At 37.1% G+C, this 17,910-nt stretch overlaps 2 protein-coding genes across 16 annotated transcripts in view; one reads left to right on the top strand and one right to left on the bottom strand.

The window, feature by feature from the left end:
* Positions 1-12,488, top strand: part of nbeaa (neurobeachin a) — a 128,233-nt gene extending 115,745 nt beyond the window's left edge. For all 11 annotated transcript variants that reach the window (XM_079861572.1, XM_079861571.1, XM_079861564.1 and 8 more), the window contains 18 exons: positions 827-963; positions 1,162-1,279; positions 1,379-1,481; positions 1,644-1,759; positions 1,879-1,991; positions 3,334-3,474; positions 3,589-3,708; positions 3,795-3,947; positions 4,170-4,337; positions 6,049-6,138; positions 6,688-6,880; positions 6,959-7,030; positions 7,537-7,692; positions 7,795-7,965; positions 8,686-8,787; positions 9,410-9,606; positions 9,697-9,848; positions 10,674-12,488. In XM_079861572.1, the coding sequence (XP_079717698.1) occupies positions 827-963; positions 1,162-1,279; positions 1,379-1,481; positions 1,644-1,759; positions 1,879-1,991; positions 3,334-3,474; positions 3,589-3,708; positions 3,795-3,947; positions 4,170-4,337; positions 6,049-6,138; positions 6,688-6,880; positions 6,959-7,030; positions 7,537-7,692; positions 7,795-7,965; positions 8,686-8,787; positions 9,410-9,606; positions 9,697-9,848; positions 10,674-10,764 (2,393 nt within the window). In that variant the 3' untranslated portion in view covers positions 10,765-12,488. The remainder of the gene's footprint in view (positions 1-826; positions 964-1,161; positions 1,280-1,378; positions 1,482-1,643; positions 1,760-1,878; positions 1,992-3,333; positions 3,475-3,588; positions 3,709-3,794; positions 3,948-4,169; positions 4,338-6,048; positions 6,139-6,687; positions 6,881-6,958; positions 7,031-7,536; positions 7,693-7,794; positions 7,966-8,685; positions 8,788-9,409; positions 9,607-9,696; positions 9,849-10,673) is intronic.
* Positions 12,489-14,244: 1,756 nt separating this feature from the next.
* Positions 14,245-17,910, bottom strand: part of dclk1a (doublecortin-like kinase 1a) — a 51,696-nt gene continuing 48,030 nt past the window's right edge. For 2 of the 5 annotated variants that reach the window (XM_079861155.1, XM_079861157.1), the window contains 3 exons: positions 17,561-17,641; positions 17,316-17,429; positions 14,250-15,514 (listed from right to left, as the gene is read on the bottom strand). In XM_079861155.1, coding sequence (XP_079717281.1) covers positions 15,236-15,514; positions 17,316-17,429; positions 17,561-17,641 — 474 coding nt within the window. In that variant the 3' untranslated portion in view covers positions 14,250-15,235. Of the gene's footprint in view, positions 15,515-17,057; positions 17,132-17,315; positions 17,430-17,560; positions 17,642-17,910 lie in introns of all 5 variants that reach the window. The other 3 variants (XM_079861154.1, XM_079861156.1, XM_079861153.1) reach the window with 3 other exon arrangements.

The following is a 17,910-nucleotide window of genomic DNA, read 5'->3' as shown; positions in this document are numbered from 1 at the left end:
AGCCTGCCCCAACAGCGCCGCTCTAGCTGTGTATGTGGAAACCATTAGTGTGCTGGTTCATTGATGTATTGTTGATGCATGTGCTAATGTATTCAACTGTACTTTATTCCTAGTGGCTTTTCGTCCGAGGGTGTTTATCTCAAGAGGCAAGTTTGGTCTTTCAGTAAACGAGTATGCTAATTAATGTTTCAGCCCAGAACGAGCTCCAGCCCCTCCGCCTTTTGATGCAGATCTCAACTGAATCCGCACAAGAGTGTGATTATGAGCTTAAGTGCTACATCTGATTTTGACATTGAATGTCTGAATCACTAAATTAACCAATTAACGCTTAACAAAGTAGCCACTTATTCATTATCTTAATGAGCCGTTGACTGTATTTAACATATTATGGCAATTTAATCATTATTTAATTAACAGAATAAGCTTGTTTTTCCCTTAGATTAGTCAGTTGGATCAAAGAGGTCTATGTATTTTCATCTCAATGTGAAAAATGTGGGTTAAAATTCGAATGTCTTTGATCATGTGCTCTCAGATTTTCACCTGAGCTATAAATGTTATGTGACAAATCATTAAGATGTAGGAAAATAACATATTGATGACAGAAATCAGCTGATGGCACCATTAAAATGCTAATTTTAAAGACAATTAATGGTGAAAGACACTTTTTAAAACTAGATGATGTTGTTACGGCATCAAACTGATTTAGATCTAAAAACTTTTGCTGGTCTTGGAAGAACTGGTCTGGAAAATCTAACCGTAATCACTAATCCAGGACTCAAGACTTTTAAATGTAGAATTTCTCATTGTGTGGCATGGTTTCTTTCAGGTCCGGTGGTTTTGAGCACGCCGGCCCAGCTCGTTGCTCCTGTGATTGTTGCTAGAGGGACGTTGTCAATCACCACAACAGAGATCTATTTTGAGGTGGACGAGGATGATCCAACTTTCAAAAATATTGATGCAAAGGTATGTGCCAATGCCAATGTCACCCTATGAGTTATAGCCTCGTTTTTCTCACAGTGGAGATTACATTTTTTATTTTACACAGAATTATTGAAGATTTTATCAGTTGACATGAATATTATCCAGTCAGAATTTCAGGATCCGTTGCTATTGTCTCAAACGCTGTCTTTGCTAACCACAGTTCCTTTGTTTGTTTGTCAGGTGTTGGCGTATACAGAGGGTCTGCATGGGAAATGGATGTTCAGTGAGATCAGAGCAGTTTTTTCCAGACGCTACCTTCTCCAAAACACTGGATTAGAGGTCTTCATGGCCAACAGGAGTAAGACGTCAACATGCCAAACAGCAAAGTCAAATGGGTGTTTAATTCAAGTTTTTTTTTCTAAATAACACTGTTTTTTTCATCACATCATCTCCACAGCATCCGTCATGTTCAACTTCCCAGATCAGGCCACAGTAAAGAAAGTAGTGTACAGTTTACCTCGGGTCGGCGTTGGCACCAGCTATGGCCTCCCTCAGGCAAGGTAAGGTCTTTGATGTTGTCTTTTCAATATTGAAATATATGATATGAGATCAGTTTAGGAGTGGTTATTATTTTACTAAACATTTAACTGTTAACTAATAGTAAATGTGTTATTAGCCAATGGTAATTGATTGTCCTTGTTATTTTGCCGTTTCTCCCATAGACGGATCTCTCTGGCGACGCCAAGACAGCTCTTTAAATCGTCTAATATGACTCAAAGATGGCAGCGGAGGGAAATTTCAAATTTTGAGTATCTCATGTTCCTCAACACTATTGCAGGTAAGATTGTTATTTTCTGCACAAATAAGTTTCGTACAATTGCACTTAACATTTTCATATAATAAATGTACTAAGTTCCCCACTCTCACACAGCATACCCGGTTGTTATTTGTTTGCAGGGAGGACCTATAATGATCTGAACCAGTATCCTGTCTTCCCCTGGGTCCTGACTAACTATGAGTCAGAGGACCTGGATCTCACCTTGCCTGGGAATTTCCGGGATCTCTCCAAGGTGTGCCACTCCTGTCTTTTACCATAACTAATTTAAAGCTACACAAATCACCCAGAATTTAGTTTGAATCGTAACAAAATGCTTCAAAATCCCAGTTTTTGAATCAGATTTTCAGTGTGGTCTCAGATTTTTTACCCCACTGTTTGTTTTAGTAATTTTAATTAAATTAAATTTAAATGTTATAGAATTATATATACAGTACTGTTCAAAAGTTTGGGGTCGGTAAGATTTTTTTAAAGGGTACATAACATGCACAGTTTCACCTAATCTCATGTTAATCTTGAGTACCTATAGAGTAGTAGTGCATCTTTAATATCTCCAAAAAGTGTTTAGTTTTATTATATTTATAAAAGAAAAATACAGCTTTCCGATTCTCTCCGGAAAAAGCCGAGGTCCTGGAGGCGGAGCTATAGAGTCAAGCGGTAGTGCTTGATTTCCAGCAAAAGACAGAAATCTGATCCAGTTGTACTTACATGAATGGGGTCTTTTATCACTGGGACCGCTCCACGTTTTAATAGCAAACGATTTGCAAATCCAGCGTCGACCTGGGCCTTGTTAATAAAACATTCGTCACTGAAATGACCAGAACACACAACCGCACTTGGTACACTCCGTTGCTGCCCCGTAAAAACAAACTGCATCCACTGTTCCTGTAACACTGGGTTCTTTGGAAAGCTGAACATGGTAAGCTTTCCCTCACATCCAAAAACACACTTTTTTGGAGACATTCTTGAACAAATCCTATGCAGCGCTGGCTGCCGATGATTTCCTGTTGAAGCGCGTTGATGTGCGCGGTCGACGTGTGCGTGGGCGCGCTTTTCCGAGAGAAATGCTCATATAAGGAGTTCCACTCTCATCTACGTCATTAGATCCACGATCGAAAAAAACCAGCCGAAACTTGTACCAACCCGGAAGTAAGATTTTCGGCACAGAAATTCTCCGTTATTCGTCCAAAATATTTTTTTTAAACTTTGCCCATGTTTAGCATGAGAATCCATCTCTTTAACACTGTAAACAACTCTGAATACATGAAACACCATTGTACCCCCCCTTTAATGGTTTTGAAAGATCTCAAAGCTGAATTGTCAGCATCATTACTCCAGTCTTCAGAGTCACATGATCCTTCAGAAATCATTCTAATATGCTGGTTTGGTGCTCAAGAAACATTTCTGATTATTATCAATGTTGAAAACAGTTGTGCTGCTTAATATTTTTGTGGAAACCATGATACTTTTTCCAGGATTTTAAAGTTTAAAAAGATGGCTTTTATATATATATAAGTTTATTAGTCATTTGGTTAGTATAATAACAGAATTCCTTTCTCTCTTTCCTGTTAATGTAGCCAATCGGAGCTCTGAATCCAAAGCGAGCCGTGTTCTATGCCGAGCGCTATGAGACATGGGAGGACGACGGAACTCCGCCCCATCATTACACATCACTCTACTCCACCGCGGCATCCACTCTCTTCTGGCTCCTCAGGATAGTGAGTCCTCACTATAGTCCATTTTCATTGTATTGTCTCTCGTAACTTCAAAATCTTGATTGTTTTAACAAAAAGCTCTTTATGAAACCCTAACCCACTTTCTCAATCTCACAGGAACCCTTCACCACATTTTTCTTGAATTCTAATGACAACAAGTTCGACCATCCTGACCGGACGTTTTCTGGCATCGCACGCTCTTGGCGGAGTTGCCAGAGGGACACGTCTGACGTTCGGGTGAGCTAAAGTTTGTGAGGTAAAAATGGTGCTGTAACTGATTGTGTTTCTGTGCTGTGAAGTCATGATGTTTGTTTGTACGACAGGAATTGATCCCTGAGTTCTACTACCTCCCTGAGATGTTTGTGAACAGCAGCGAATATGACCTGGGGCTGAGAGAGGACAGGACAGCCGTGTGTGACGTTGACCTACCAGTCTGGGCCAAAAAACCAGAGGATTTTGTTCGCATCAACAGGATGGTGAGGAATGGAAAGATTATGTGTGCATCTAAGCACCTTTGTTCAGAGAAAACCTTTGATTTTCTTAAATGTGTCAAGAATTAAAGTCAGATGAGGCCAGTTCGCTGAATGGAGCCGCTCTAGATAAACTTTGAACCTCGTGAAGCCTTTACAAGGCTAGTAATTTATTTCTGAAGCCCTGCTTGTTCCCCGTATTAACCCTGTTGTCCTCTGCCGTGTCAGGCGCTGGAGAGTGAATTTGTGTCCTGTCAGTTGCACCAGTGGATCGATCTCATCTTCGGCTACAAGCAGAAAGGACCGGAGGCCATAAGGGCTCTCAACGTTTTCCATTACTTGTCTTACGAGGGCTCCGTGAACTTGGACACCATCACAGACCCTCAGCTCAGAGAGGTAAGACCCCTCGTCTCAGAGGTCAGTGAGCATCGATTCAACGGTGGATGTTGATATACAAACTTGTTCTACGGGTGTGAATCACATTAGGCTGTTTTTGATGGGTTTCTATTAGACATTGACCATTGATTTTTTCTGAAAGATAGTGATTTTCCTAATGCAGATTTATTATTTATTTTATTAATGTTTTATTTTATTTTAAGATTTTAGTGTTTCAATCATGTATTCTGAATGAAATGCAGAACTGACTTTTATTTTAGTAAAAAAAAAAAAAGTAATTTAAATAAAACAAAATGAAGTAAAAATAAATAAAATTTATTACATTTTATAATAACATAAGATTGAATATTACTAGTGCTGTTAAATCGATTAATCGAGATTACATAATATTTGTGTGTGTATATGTATGTATATTTATATATATGTATATGTTTCTGTGAGTGTTTGTATACTGTATATACACACATATATTTATATATGTGTATATTTATGTGTGTGTGTATATTTATTAAAAAAAACTTTTATGTTAGATGTAATTAATTGCGATTAATCGATTTGACAGCACTAAATGTTACAGATTCAATAATTTATTAATAATAATAATTAAGATTAATTATTGACAAACTGCTTAATGGTATTCTCATTTTTTTTTTAACATCTCAAAAAGTCTAATAATTTATTAAGCAATTATTATAAAATTAAAATATTGTATTGTTATTAAACATTACTATTATTAAACAAATTAAAACATTGAAATAATTTACTTGTGAACACCATTGTTTCCTGTTTAACACACAAAAGTGCAGTGCTGTTGCTATTCATCAGTAGACCTGATATTCGAGCGATAGAATATTGGTTAAAAAAATCTTGATCGTCAGTCTTTAAAGGGGTGGTTGATTATGATTTCACTTTTTTAACTTTAGTTAGTGTGTAATGTTGCTGTTTGAGCATAAACAACATCTGCAAAGTTACAACGCTCAAAGTTCAATGCAAAGGAAGATATTTGCTTTTTAAGGACTACAACAAACGGCTGGTAGAGACTACACAACATTCCTCACGGGTTAGTGACATCACCAACCCTAGAATTTACATAAACCCCGCCCCCTGAACACGATTTATAGATTATCAAGAGTATGCTAATCAATGACTAGAAGATAACTACACATAAGCTACATAAATTTATCAACTAACCATTTAGAAATGTCCTGTTGCATTCTACATGTAGTCACTTCTTCTTGAGTCTCTCCATCATTGTCTGAAACCGGTTTGAACATAAAAGGCTAAAAGTTTTAGACATTTTAAGTGTATGTCTGTTTGAGTGCAGGCTGTTGTAGCTCCGCCCTCTGTGCCGGGAGCAGCAGCTCATTTGCATTTAAAGGAACAGACACAAATGGTTGTTTTTGCTCACCCTCAAAAAGTGACAATTGTAACATGCTACATAAAAATATCTGTGAAGTATTTTGAGCTAAAACTTCACATACACACTCTGGGGACATCAACAACTTATTTTACATCTTGTGAAAAGGGCATTCTACCACCCCTTTAATGGTGTCCCCTGTCAATATCCTTCTCTCCTCTGTCCAAAATGAGTGAATATGTATTTAATTTCTAAACGCAGCATGCGTTTCCATGTCTGTCTGATGTGAGGCAGCTCAGATGTCTGTCAACTAAAGATGTAACAGCTTGTTTTGTCTCTTTTGTCTCTCTGTAGTCCACGGAGGCTCAGATTCAGTCGTTTGGACAGGCTCCATCACAGCTGCTAATAGAGCCTCATCCTCCACGCAGCTCCGCCATGCACCTGGTGAGACTTTTTTAAAACAACTCTTTTATTGAGATCTATATTCCATCTCTTTTATCAATTATCTATATTAGATCTTTTAAATAGATCAATATCGTCTCTTGTTATTTAATTTATTACATCTTTCATCATGATTTGTCTTTATTACGTACCTTTTATGTAGATCAGTATTACACTGTCTTCACTAGTTGCGATGCACCAAATTTGTATTACCTCATATATACAAAACGCTAATCACTGGCAGGTAGATAAAATTCAGATTATCATGCAATAGATTTATCACATCACACCTGGTTTTACACCTAGCGAGGCTGCCTAGGGTTGGATGTTATACACATCACCCAAACTCCTCCCCTTCCTGACAGTCCAAACCAACCCAAAACTGATCCTGAACTGTATCCTCACCCAGAACCCTGTGCTTTTCACCTTGTTTGCTCCATTGCAATTTACCTTTCTAATTCCCTGTCCCTTCCTCTCTCCTTTTACTTCCCTATTTTTCCTCTTCTTCCTCCCTTCCTCTTCCTGCTCCTCTTTCTCTCTTCTGCTCATCAGTGTTTCCTTCCTCAGAGTCCTCTGATGTTCAAGGACCAGATGCAGCAAGATGTAATCATGGTGCTAAAATTCCCCTCCAACTCTCCCGTCACGCACGTGGCGGCCAACACGCTGCCTCACCTCAGCATTCCCGCTGCGGTCACGGTCACATGCAGCCGGCTGTTCGCCGTCAACCGCTGGCACAACACAGTCGGTGAGTCGCAACATAACACTATCGTCTAAGGATATTTGTTATTGTTTTTACACAAGATTAACGGTATGTTTCGTCCAGGTCTCAGAGGTGCTCCGGGATATTCTTTAGAACAGGCTCATCACCTCCCTATTGAGATGGACTCTCTGATTGGTGAGTTTCTCAGGTCATGTGTCCATGTGTTTTTACCTTTTACATCACTAGAGACAGTTCTGAAATTCCTTCAGTTGATAGACTGATAAAGCGTGTCTTTAAACCAAAGACTCACAAAGATGCTCATTGTATATACATATTACTTACGAATAGGAGAAAGTGCAACACGCAATATGGCGGAATAAGTGAAAGAACCAGTCACCAATTGGTAAAGTGATTAGCTGCCGTTAGAAGCTCCAGTTGCATATATGCCTGAAATAGCATAAGAAACAACATTTATGGGACAGTTCGTGTCAGACTTTGTTGCTGATTTGAAATATGTCATTTAAATGTGAGTATGGCAAGCAGTTTTTGAGATTTCAGAATTTACTCATTCAAATTGATAGGATTTGGTCTTGGATGCCGAAATAGGTATTGCGAATATGGCTTCTGAGTAAACACATTTTCCTTGAAAGGGTCTTTTTTTAAACTCAAAATATTCACGCATGGTCTGTTTTCTTTCCCAGCCAATAACTCTGGCATTACTAAAAGGCAGATCACAGATTTGGTGGATCAAAGCATCCAGATCAACACGCACTGCTTTGTGGTGACAGCCGACAACCGCTACATCCTGGCGTGTGGATTCTGGGACAAGAGTTTCCGTGTTTACTCCACCGAGACAGGTGCGTGTGTTTTTGGTGATTTCGTATGCCAAGTAGCACATATAAAATACTTTCACTCTTTACTACAGTGAACATGTGCTGACCTTGTCACTCTTCATTCAGGGAAGCTCACTCAGATCGTGTTTGGCCACTGGGATGTGGTGACTTGTCTTGCGCGATCTGAGTCCTACATTGGGGGCGATTGCTACATCGTCTCCGGCTCACGAGACGCGACCCTTCTGCTGTGGTACTGGAGCGGACGACACCACATCATCGGAGACAATCCCAACAACAGTGAGCTCAATGCTTTCAACCGACTGAGCCTGTGCACACGAGCACTGCTTTGATTAACAGAACTCCATGCTCACCAAAGCTGCATTTGATCACAAATACAATAACAGTAATATTGTACAATATTATTTCAATTTAAAATAACTTTATTTTCATATTATTTTAAATGTAATTTATTCCTATGATGGCAAAGCTGAATGTTTAGCATCATTACTCCAGTCTTCAGTGTCACATGATCATTCTAATATAGAGACATTTAAAAGAGACATTTCTCATATTATTATAAATGTTGGAAACCAGTTGTGCTGCTTAATATTTTTATGGAAACCATTATATATATTAATTTTTTTCAGGATTCTTTGATAAATGGAAAGCAAATATTTGAAGTATAAATCTTTTGTAATGTTATAAATGGCTTTACTGACACTTTTGATCAATTTAATGCTTCCTTGCTGAATAAAAGCATTATTATTATTTTTATCTTACTTGCCCCAAACTTTTGGGTGGTAGTGTAGCGTATATGATTTCACATACATATTTTAATATTTATTTGGCTTATATTGAGATTAAACTACAAGAAAAATGATTTCTAAATATATTAACAAACATTTCTGTTTGTTGCATTTTCTCTCCTCTTTATTCCATGACATGAGTTTTAGTTATGTGGCTGTTAATGGAGTAGATTTGTAAGATTCCAGAACCTGACTGTGTGTTGTATTGTAGGTGATTATCCAGCACCTAGAGCGGTTCTGACAGGCCATGACCATGAGGTGGTGTGTGTGTCAGTGTGTGCTGAACTGGGACTTGTCATCAGTGGGGCCAAAGGTCAGTCGGAGAGGAAGCAGTCTGAATAAAAGCATATCTGAAATTAGCTTTTTTCAGACTATAATTGGTTTGCAAGAGAATTCTTTCCGTGTTTTCACTGTCATACGGTAGGGGGCGCCATCACGCATCTTCTGAAAGAGTACTGAATCACCTGATCAAAACCTGTGTGAGAAAGAAACAGCATATAAATCAAAATTGCTTAATGTTACTGAATGAAATGTCGACCCAGGACTGTGACTCAATCTACTCCATCTGTGTGTTGATCATCGTTCTGAATCCGATCCAGATGTAGTCTTTGACAAAAACATAACTTTCTCAGCTGTTTGCTCAAAATGTTGCTTTTTTAATGAAACTTACCAACATTCAAGTGTTGATTTAAAAAAAAAAAAAAAAGAATGCATTAAGCTAGAATAAAATTTAAGCAGAGAGTCTGTTCTTTCTTAAAAAACTGGCAACTTAAAAAAAAATAAAAAAAAAACGCTGGCGGGGAAAGAGTTAAATAAAGATTTTTATTTACGATTTTTTAAAATGATTATTACTTTCTTATTTCTCAATTATTTAAATGTCTGTGTTTGCTGTCTAATGACAGAATTGATCTGTTCTTGATGTTCTTGTTTTACAGAGGGGCCATGTTTGGTGCACACCATCACAGGAGATTTACTGCGGGCCCTGGAGGGCCCCGAGAACTGCCTCCAGCCCCGTCTGATCTCTGTGTCCAGTGAGGGCCACTGTATCATCTACTATGAGAGAGGACACTTCTGTAACTTCAGCATTAATGGAAAACTCCTGGCCCAGATGGAGATTAATGACTCCACACGCGTAAGAGGAGACATACACGTTTGAACAGAAACAAATACACGTTTGAACAGAAACAGTCTCCATATTTATCTTCACTTTATTTCCCCTCAGGCCATTCTGTTGAGCAGTGACGGTCAGAACTTGGTAACAGGAGGTGATAACGGTGTTGTTGAAGTCTGGCAGGCCTGTGACTTTAAGCAGCTGTATATTTACCCCGGATGTGATGCAGGCATCAGGGCTATGGACCTATCCCATGACCAGAGGTGAGCATTCCTCAACTATATATATATATATATATTAGGGCTGTCAAACGATTAATCGCGATTAATCGCATCCAAAATAAAAGTTTGTTTTTACATAATATATGTGTGTGTACTGTGTATAATTATTTTCTATATATAAATACACACACATGCATGTATATATTTAAGAAATATTTGCATGTATATACTGTGTATATATATTTATATTATATATATAATTTATATTATATATAAATATTTTATATATAAATAACACATTTTTCTTAAATATATATGCATGTGTGTGTATTTATATATAGAAAATAATTATACTCCATACACACACATATATTATGTAAACACAAACTTTTATTTTGGATGCGATTAATCGCGATTAATCGTTTGACAGCCCTAATAAATATATATATGGGGATAAGAACAGTCATTTTAACTATTTATTATATAAATAATATGTGACCCTGGACCACAAAACCACTCACATGGGTACTTTTTTTTTTTTAATTGAGATTATTTTTTAATTACAACTATTTGAAACATTGATAAAATTTCTCAAGTCCATTTGTGTTCGAGATTGTGCTGCATTGTTTTATACATTTACGGTAGGAAATTTACAAAATATCTTCATGGAACATGTTTTTTACTTAATAGCCTAATGATTTTTGTCATAAAAGAAAAATCGATCATTTTGACCCGTGCAATGCATTGTTGGCTATTGCCACGAATATACCCTTGCGACTTGTGACTGGTTTTGTGATCCGGGGACACATATGTGTTATGGAAATGTATAATTTTTCAAACGAATGCATTTTCTATATATATTTGCAGGACTTTGATCACTGGGATGGCGTCGGGCAGCATTGTGGCGTTTAACATTGATTTCAATCGATGGCACTACGAACATCAGAACAGATACTGAGACAGAGACAGGAGGAGAGAGGGACCTTGTTTAGGGCTCGCAGATGAAGCAGTGAGTAGGGTCGAGTTCATATCCTGCTAGACAGTTGATGGTGTGTCCCTTTAAGTTCAGGGTGGAGTCAATCCCAGATGAAAACACAAGACATATCTCTAACGTTACTTAGACCTTTAAGGTTGTCCTTCACTCCCCACATACTATGATGAATTGCCTAAAGTCCTTTTGTCTGCAAAGATCATCGTACAGGATCGTAGCCAGGAGGACGGCAGGACTGGATGGACTGTAGCGCAGTTCCCAGCAGAAGAGGCTTTGAGATTTTTCGGGAGGGTTGATGGAGGGAGGGGTTCTGGGATGAGATTAAGACGCAACGGTGAACTTAATCTTTGTAAATACGAACTGCAACGGCGCAGTTCTTCACTGCAAGGGGATAAAAATCATACTTCCCGCTCGCTCTCCATTACGGAAGATCCCATCACCTTTAATTTATTAATGACTTGCTGTAAGATATTGTGTAGTTCCAACGAAATGACGACGAAGGCCTGCCGATTCACAGGGAGGAAGCGAACTGATCTGACGGGAAACAAGCTTCTCTTTCCTCTTTGTATATTTGGTAATTGTTTTGTCATATATGTAAATATTGTGATGGTTAGGAAAGCCAGGCATGTAAGCGGGCCATAAAAAAGAAAATAAAGAGGAGAAAAAAAGCAACAAAAAAAGAAAAAGAAACCCTCCCTCACTCACACGTTTCATTATTTACGAGAGAAAAAAAAAATTAATGTTGAAGTTTTTGTATCAGACACTTTGCACCGGTAACATCCCATGATTTATCGACGTGTTAGGATTTTTTTGTTTGTTTACTACCAGATTTAGGCCCATTCTCCATTGTATAATTTGTGCATTGATGTTTGTTGTATTTAAATAATTAATATTATAATCATATGTGATGATTACGTTGTACAACCACAGCCACAGTAAGCAATATCCTTGTAGCCAAGAGTGACTGCGGAAACGCAGTTTAATACGTGGATTAAGATATTTGAAATCCGCATACACGCATACTGAGATTTTATTTTTTTTCATCCCCCTCCTAAAAAGTGTGAGAGAAAAGAGTGAGAAGGATATTTTTTCAATCAGCAACACTATGATACTGAAATATAGTCGTTTTACTACAGAGGTGCAATTACTAGTCAGCTGGAAGCTTAAATGGAATTCAGAAATGAAAAAACGAACAAATTATGCAAAGAATTTGTTGATCTGCCTTGGCATTGGCCATTGGATGTGAATATAGATGAGACAGAGGCGCATACATAACATGCAGGTCTGTCTCAGTGTAGGTGAGTGGTCAGTACTGTATATTTGATTTGATTTGTACATTTGCTAAATATCTTTTGTTAATTTATTTTGCAAGATGTATCTGATCATGATGATTGCATATAATTTTAATTTATTACTTTATTTTATTTGTCTGCATCGTTTGTGGAGAGGAGAGGAATCGTTTATTGGCAGGAAGTAACTAGTGGATGATTTATTTGATTGATTCAGATGTAATTTTTAAATTCAGTCCCCACCTGCTGTTTCATGCATTTGCTGCAACTTGAATAAGCCAGAATGTCACAGGTGTCTCTTAAAATGTTTAAATATTAATTCATGCCAATATATAGATCAATAACTGTAAAATAAAATTGTTTCCTTTTTGTCGTATTTACAATAAAACAAGCCAAAACATCTTTTTGAGTTATTCGTATTTTTTTCTTTAAACACTTGACAGTCATGAATTCAGTGGTCACCTTATCTTGTTTTTATTTATTTTTTTTATGATGGATGCGTTCAGAATGTCCGAAAAGAATACATACACATGCACAGATGGTTTATGGCATAGTTTGTTTTGTTTGCTTAATCAGCTTTATCATGCAGACGTCATCGTTCAAGAGTTTTAGCAAATTTAAAATATATTGAAAAATATATATTTGGTCAAAACGTAAATAAAACGTTATAAATAATCAAAAGCTTATTTGTTAAAAAATGAGGAAATCTTTTTATTTAACTTTTGTTTAGCATTTTAAATTAGTTCAAAAATATATTTTATTATCAAGTGGGTACATATCAACCGCTCAGCCTTTGACATTACAATTATTTGTATGAAATTATTAAATTACAGTCACGTGACCAAAGTGAACAGCGGAGGGAAACGTCTGAACGTCAGAACAGAAAAAGACGGGAAATGTAAAACAATGCACGAGAACAGCGAAGTCAACGTGTAAAAAACAGAAATGAGCTTTACCTATATATATTTTTGTTTCATTGTAAGTCATGATGGTCAGTGAAAATGTAACGCTGTTGTTGCCTGAGAGGGCGAAGTGATAAACGTTATCAGTTCCAAATATCTCTGTCGCTCAAAAAAACAACAACTGTGGTTTGTTTGTGAATAGGCGTTAGGTTTACATTAGAGATAATTTAAAATAAGTTATTTGTGTGATGACTGATTCATGTAGATCTAATGCGTTTTTGAAAACTCTTGCTACTTCATACTTCCGTACAAAACAGTGCTGAACTTTGACAAAAAATGATTTACAAAAGACGTCAGAAGGTTAAAGGGGGTGTTTATAGGCTACAACACTTTTAGTTTTTTGCTATGGTAGCGTCCCTCCAAGCACAAGCTAGTTCTTTGACTTTTTGCCTTATCTGTTTATGCAGATGTACATACTTGCAGCGTGTAGTCAAACATATCAGAAACAACTGGATGTTCATCTGGAAAGCATCTGCTGTTTACTAACACCTGATAGACGTCTTTGAGATGTCAGTTTTACATGCATTCTAAATCATAAACGTCTTAAAGACATCTATTTGACATCTGACAGGAAACGTCCTATAGACGTATTGCAGATGAGCAAAGACTCAAAAAAAAAAAAAAAAAAAAACTCTTCCAGATGTAAACACGCACATCAAATAGACATTTTCTAAACATCTATTTGACATCTGACAGGAAACGTCCTATAGACGTATTGCAGATGAGCAAAGACTCAAAAAAAAAAAAACTCTTCCAGATGTTAACACGCACATCAAATAGACGTCTCTAATGTGCGTGTGCTATCAGGGAAATTACCTTATCCAGATATAATTTAATAATTACAGAGACTAAGTTATTGAATAATTAAAGAAAAACAAAGTGCAGAAACAGTAAAGCTATTTGCTCTACAAACCAGTGTGTTTACAGTTTCGACAATACATTAAAATAATATGGTAAAAAAAAAAATATCAAGCAGCATAACAAGCTTTTTTGTAAAGCTAAAAATAATTGGAAGCGGATGAGACCGAAAGTCAGACACATTTAATTTACAAATGGATGCCCCGGCGCTTATAATGAAAAAATGTTTTAAAATTGGATTTTTTTTAATTACAGTGGATAGGGAGAATGTATCCTTATAATACTTTGCAATAGGAACCTGCCTGATCCTATCGCCCCCTAGTGGTGAGGTGACGGCAGGGCTGGAGGTAGCCAGGGTCAAACAGTATCAATACACAACAACAAAATGAGGTTAAAATGTATTTTTTAATAAGATAATGTCTCAAATTATAATGTAAGAGCCACTCTGTATTCCATGCACTAATGAAAGAATACAATGACACCGTAAGCAGGGCTATGAGTTACTAGAACACCTCTTACAGCACTTCAGGAACACTCAACCTTAATCTGACCTCCTGACTTCTCAGTACACAGCACCGCTGAATGAATGTCCTGCATTAATGAAATGGAATTAATCAGAACGAACCGGCATTTGTATTTCCAAGAGCTGACCCTGTATCAAGGAATGTTGCTTATGTCTTTCCCACAATGCATTTGTGCTTATGTTCCATATACTTTAAAACTGCAAAAATGGTTAAATGTGACTTACATTGTCTAGATAAGATAAAGAAATATATTGTCAATATCAAAATAATTGAAATTATATTATTTACACTGATTACAAAACAAGGTCCCCATCTCACGGATGAACAAGTGCTGTGCGTCAAGTACTGTAACCACTAAGGGAAGGAAGTCCAGGTATCGGCAATTCAAATCATTTTCGGTCTGCTTCCAAAGGTTTTTGGGAACACGGGATACTAAATACCAGGAATGCCAATATCTAATCAGTTACAGTGTCCTTACAGTTTCCTTCTAGAGCATATGAACAATACCGGACCAATAAAAACATCACATTTCTAAGGTGCTTCAACAGAAAAAGAGGACATTATTTAACTTGAATAAAAAAAGAATATGTTTTCAATATGTATAAATAAATGAAAAGGTTATTATAATGACCATAAATAAACAAGAAACCCTTCTTGACGGTCATCATGTTCCCTGCACCTTTATGTGATCAGATTACAAAATGGTTCAGTTCAGTTCATCGGTCCACTCGGGCCGCGTTCCGAATCCTCATAAACCCTTCTCCTCTTTTAGTGCCCTTTCCACTCGCTCTCTTTCCTTTCAACGCTAGAAAGGGGAGAAGAGGGAGCGAACAGTCTCCGTGGAGCAGGCGGAAAAGTCTTCAGACTCGGGCGAGGTGGTGGTGGTGATGGTGGTGGGAGAGGGACATGGGCTGGGGAGGAGGGGTGGCTGGGACGTGGGGTCGAGGTGTAGACCGGGGCACAGACGAGGCGTAAAGGCTGGGATGTGGAGGCTACAGGTCGGCTGGGTGGTCCAGGGAGCTGCGCTCACATTCGGGTGGCGTCCTCGTCTGAGAATCTGCCTCTCCTTATCAAGAGCGGTGGTCTGATGGAGGAAATAGGGAACTTTAGTCTTAATTACAACAGATTTCGCCATGTCCTTCTAATTTTGCATTATGTTCGTCAGTTAAAACACTTATCCCCGGTTTCACAGACAAGTTTTAAGCCTAGTCCCAGACTAAAATGCATGTTTGAGCTGTTTTAACTGAAAGAAGCTTGCACTGACATGTCTTAAAACATGTCAGTGCCGTTGTTTTGTCTAAATATGAACACCAGTTATTTGGGCCTTTTTTTTCCAAGGCACGTTTATAAAACTTACTTAAATGTCCTAATTGAACCAAGATTTAATATAAGTCCTGTCTGTGAAACCAGGCCTAAAGATCTTAGACAGAATCTCTAAACTCAAAGACAGTGGATGGTTGTCAAAGCTTGGACATTATGTCTGTAGACATTATATATACATTTGAACTATACATTTGGGGGGTGAACTATCCCTTTAATTAAAATTATTAAAACATAAAAACATATTTTAAAAAAAATCTGAATAATAATAACAAATTAAATGTAAATACACTATCGTTCAAAAGGCTGGTGTCAGTAAGACTGTTTAAATGTTTTTGAAAAAGGTATTTATTACCTTTTTTTGCATTTATTTAATTAAAAATACAGTAATATTGTGAAATATTATTACAATTCAAAAGAACTGCTTTTATATATTTTAAAATGTAATTTATTCTAAAAAAGCTGAATTTTAAGCAGCCATTACTCGCCTTCAGTGTCACATGATTCTTCAGAAATCATTTTATTATACTGATTTACTGCTACAAAATTCAAATTTCCTTGATTCAAACGTTGTCCCCTTATTATGTCTGACCCTTTGTATTGCCATCAAATAGAAGACTTAGTCGTTGCACCACTTATTTACAGTACTTCAGTGTTATTTGTGTATATTATTATAGTATTTATGAATATTTTCAAATTAACTTTTAATTTTACTTCAGGTTTTAGTGATTTTGCCATGTGCTTTTGACAGTTTTATTAGTAAAAAAAAAAAAAAATAGATATATATATATTTAATTATTTTAAAAGAGTAGCATATGCTAGAATGATCAGATTACTGAAATCTTATTGTTCATCAATTTTTGGAAGAGATTCCAACAATAAAGTAAAATTGAAATTGAATGCATCCTTGCTAAATATAAAAAATATTAATTTCAAATAAAAATCTTACTGACCCTAAATTTGTGAACAGTAGAGTACATTTAATATTAATACATACATGTCATAAATATATTAAAAGTGAATTTCTACTAACAAAATAAACATGGGCAACAGCGGGACTGGTTGAAGATCATGAGAAGCTGGTTAGAAGCAGGACAGTGACACAAGCAGCACACTCAGGTGAAGAGCACATACAAATATGTCAATTGCCATGATGTTGAAGCAAATCATGCACATTCTGAACTGAGAACGTTCACACACACGGGCTGAATGACTGTAGATGGCCATCTTTGATCATGACACGAGCAGGATTCACTGGGGTTCAACAAGACAGGGGCTGGCGTGCTACAGCGGACACGTGGCGTTACCTTATCCAAAACATTCCCGGGTTCTGATAGAAATCCAACGACCCTGATCTCTGGATGGAAAAGTCATGGTCGAGCTAAGCGAAGAAAAATCAGTGGAGCTCAGATAACATTATAGATAAACTCAAATCATCAGCTGTAGTCTATTTCAACTGTTAGTAAAGTATATTATTTGTAAGCTAGTAGCGTTTGAACTTTTGTCTCAGCTGTCCATCACACAATGTTTATTCTGCGTCTGGTGTGAGTGTGTTAACTTCTTACCGTCATGACAGACACTCCTGGGGTGTTGTTGCTGGCCTTGGGCCCAGTGTTAAAGTGCTTCTTGATCTTTCCTGCCACTGACAGCTGGTGCTCGTTTTCTGACAGACCGTCATTCTGAAACAGCCATTGATCCGATCAGTTACTGTAGTTATTAAACAAGAGGACTAAATGTGTTAAGACTGTGTCTGTTATAATTTATCAATAAAGATTCACACATACAGATGAGTTTAATCTGAATTACTCACAGTGACCCAGGGGTGTTCCAGCACCTGCAGCGCTGTGTATCTCTGATCCACTTCCACCTGCAGCATGGACACGATCAGCTCCTGAGGACACGGACGGGACACAGAGTTACTGCCAAACCCCAATGCCAACAAATACATAGTGATGTCCAATTTGAGACTCATGACCTTCAGTTGGTGGCCACATTAAACAAAAAGTTATTATTAAAATGATTAATAATAATAATAATAATATGTGGGCTTTTTAAAAGTGAAATAATATGATAATAAATAATGAGTAGGTTTTTAAAGCAAAATAATATGACAATAATAATAATAATATGTGGGATTTTTAAAAGTGAAATAATATGATA

The sequence above is a fragment of the Squalius cephalus genome, assembly GCF_949319135.1.
Source record: "Squalius cephalus genome assembly, chromosome: 24".
NCBI classification, from domain to species: domain Eukaryota; kingdom Metazoa; phylum Chordata; class Actinopteri; order Cypriniformes; family Leuciscidae; genus Squalius; species Squalius cephalus.
This window is presented reverse-complemented; position numbering and strand designations above follow the sequence as displayed.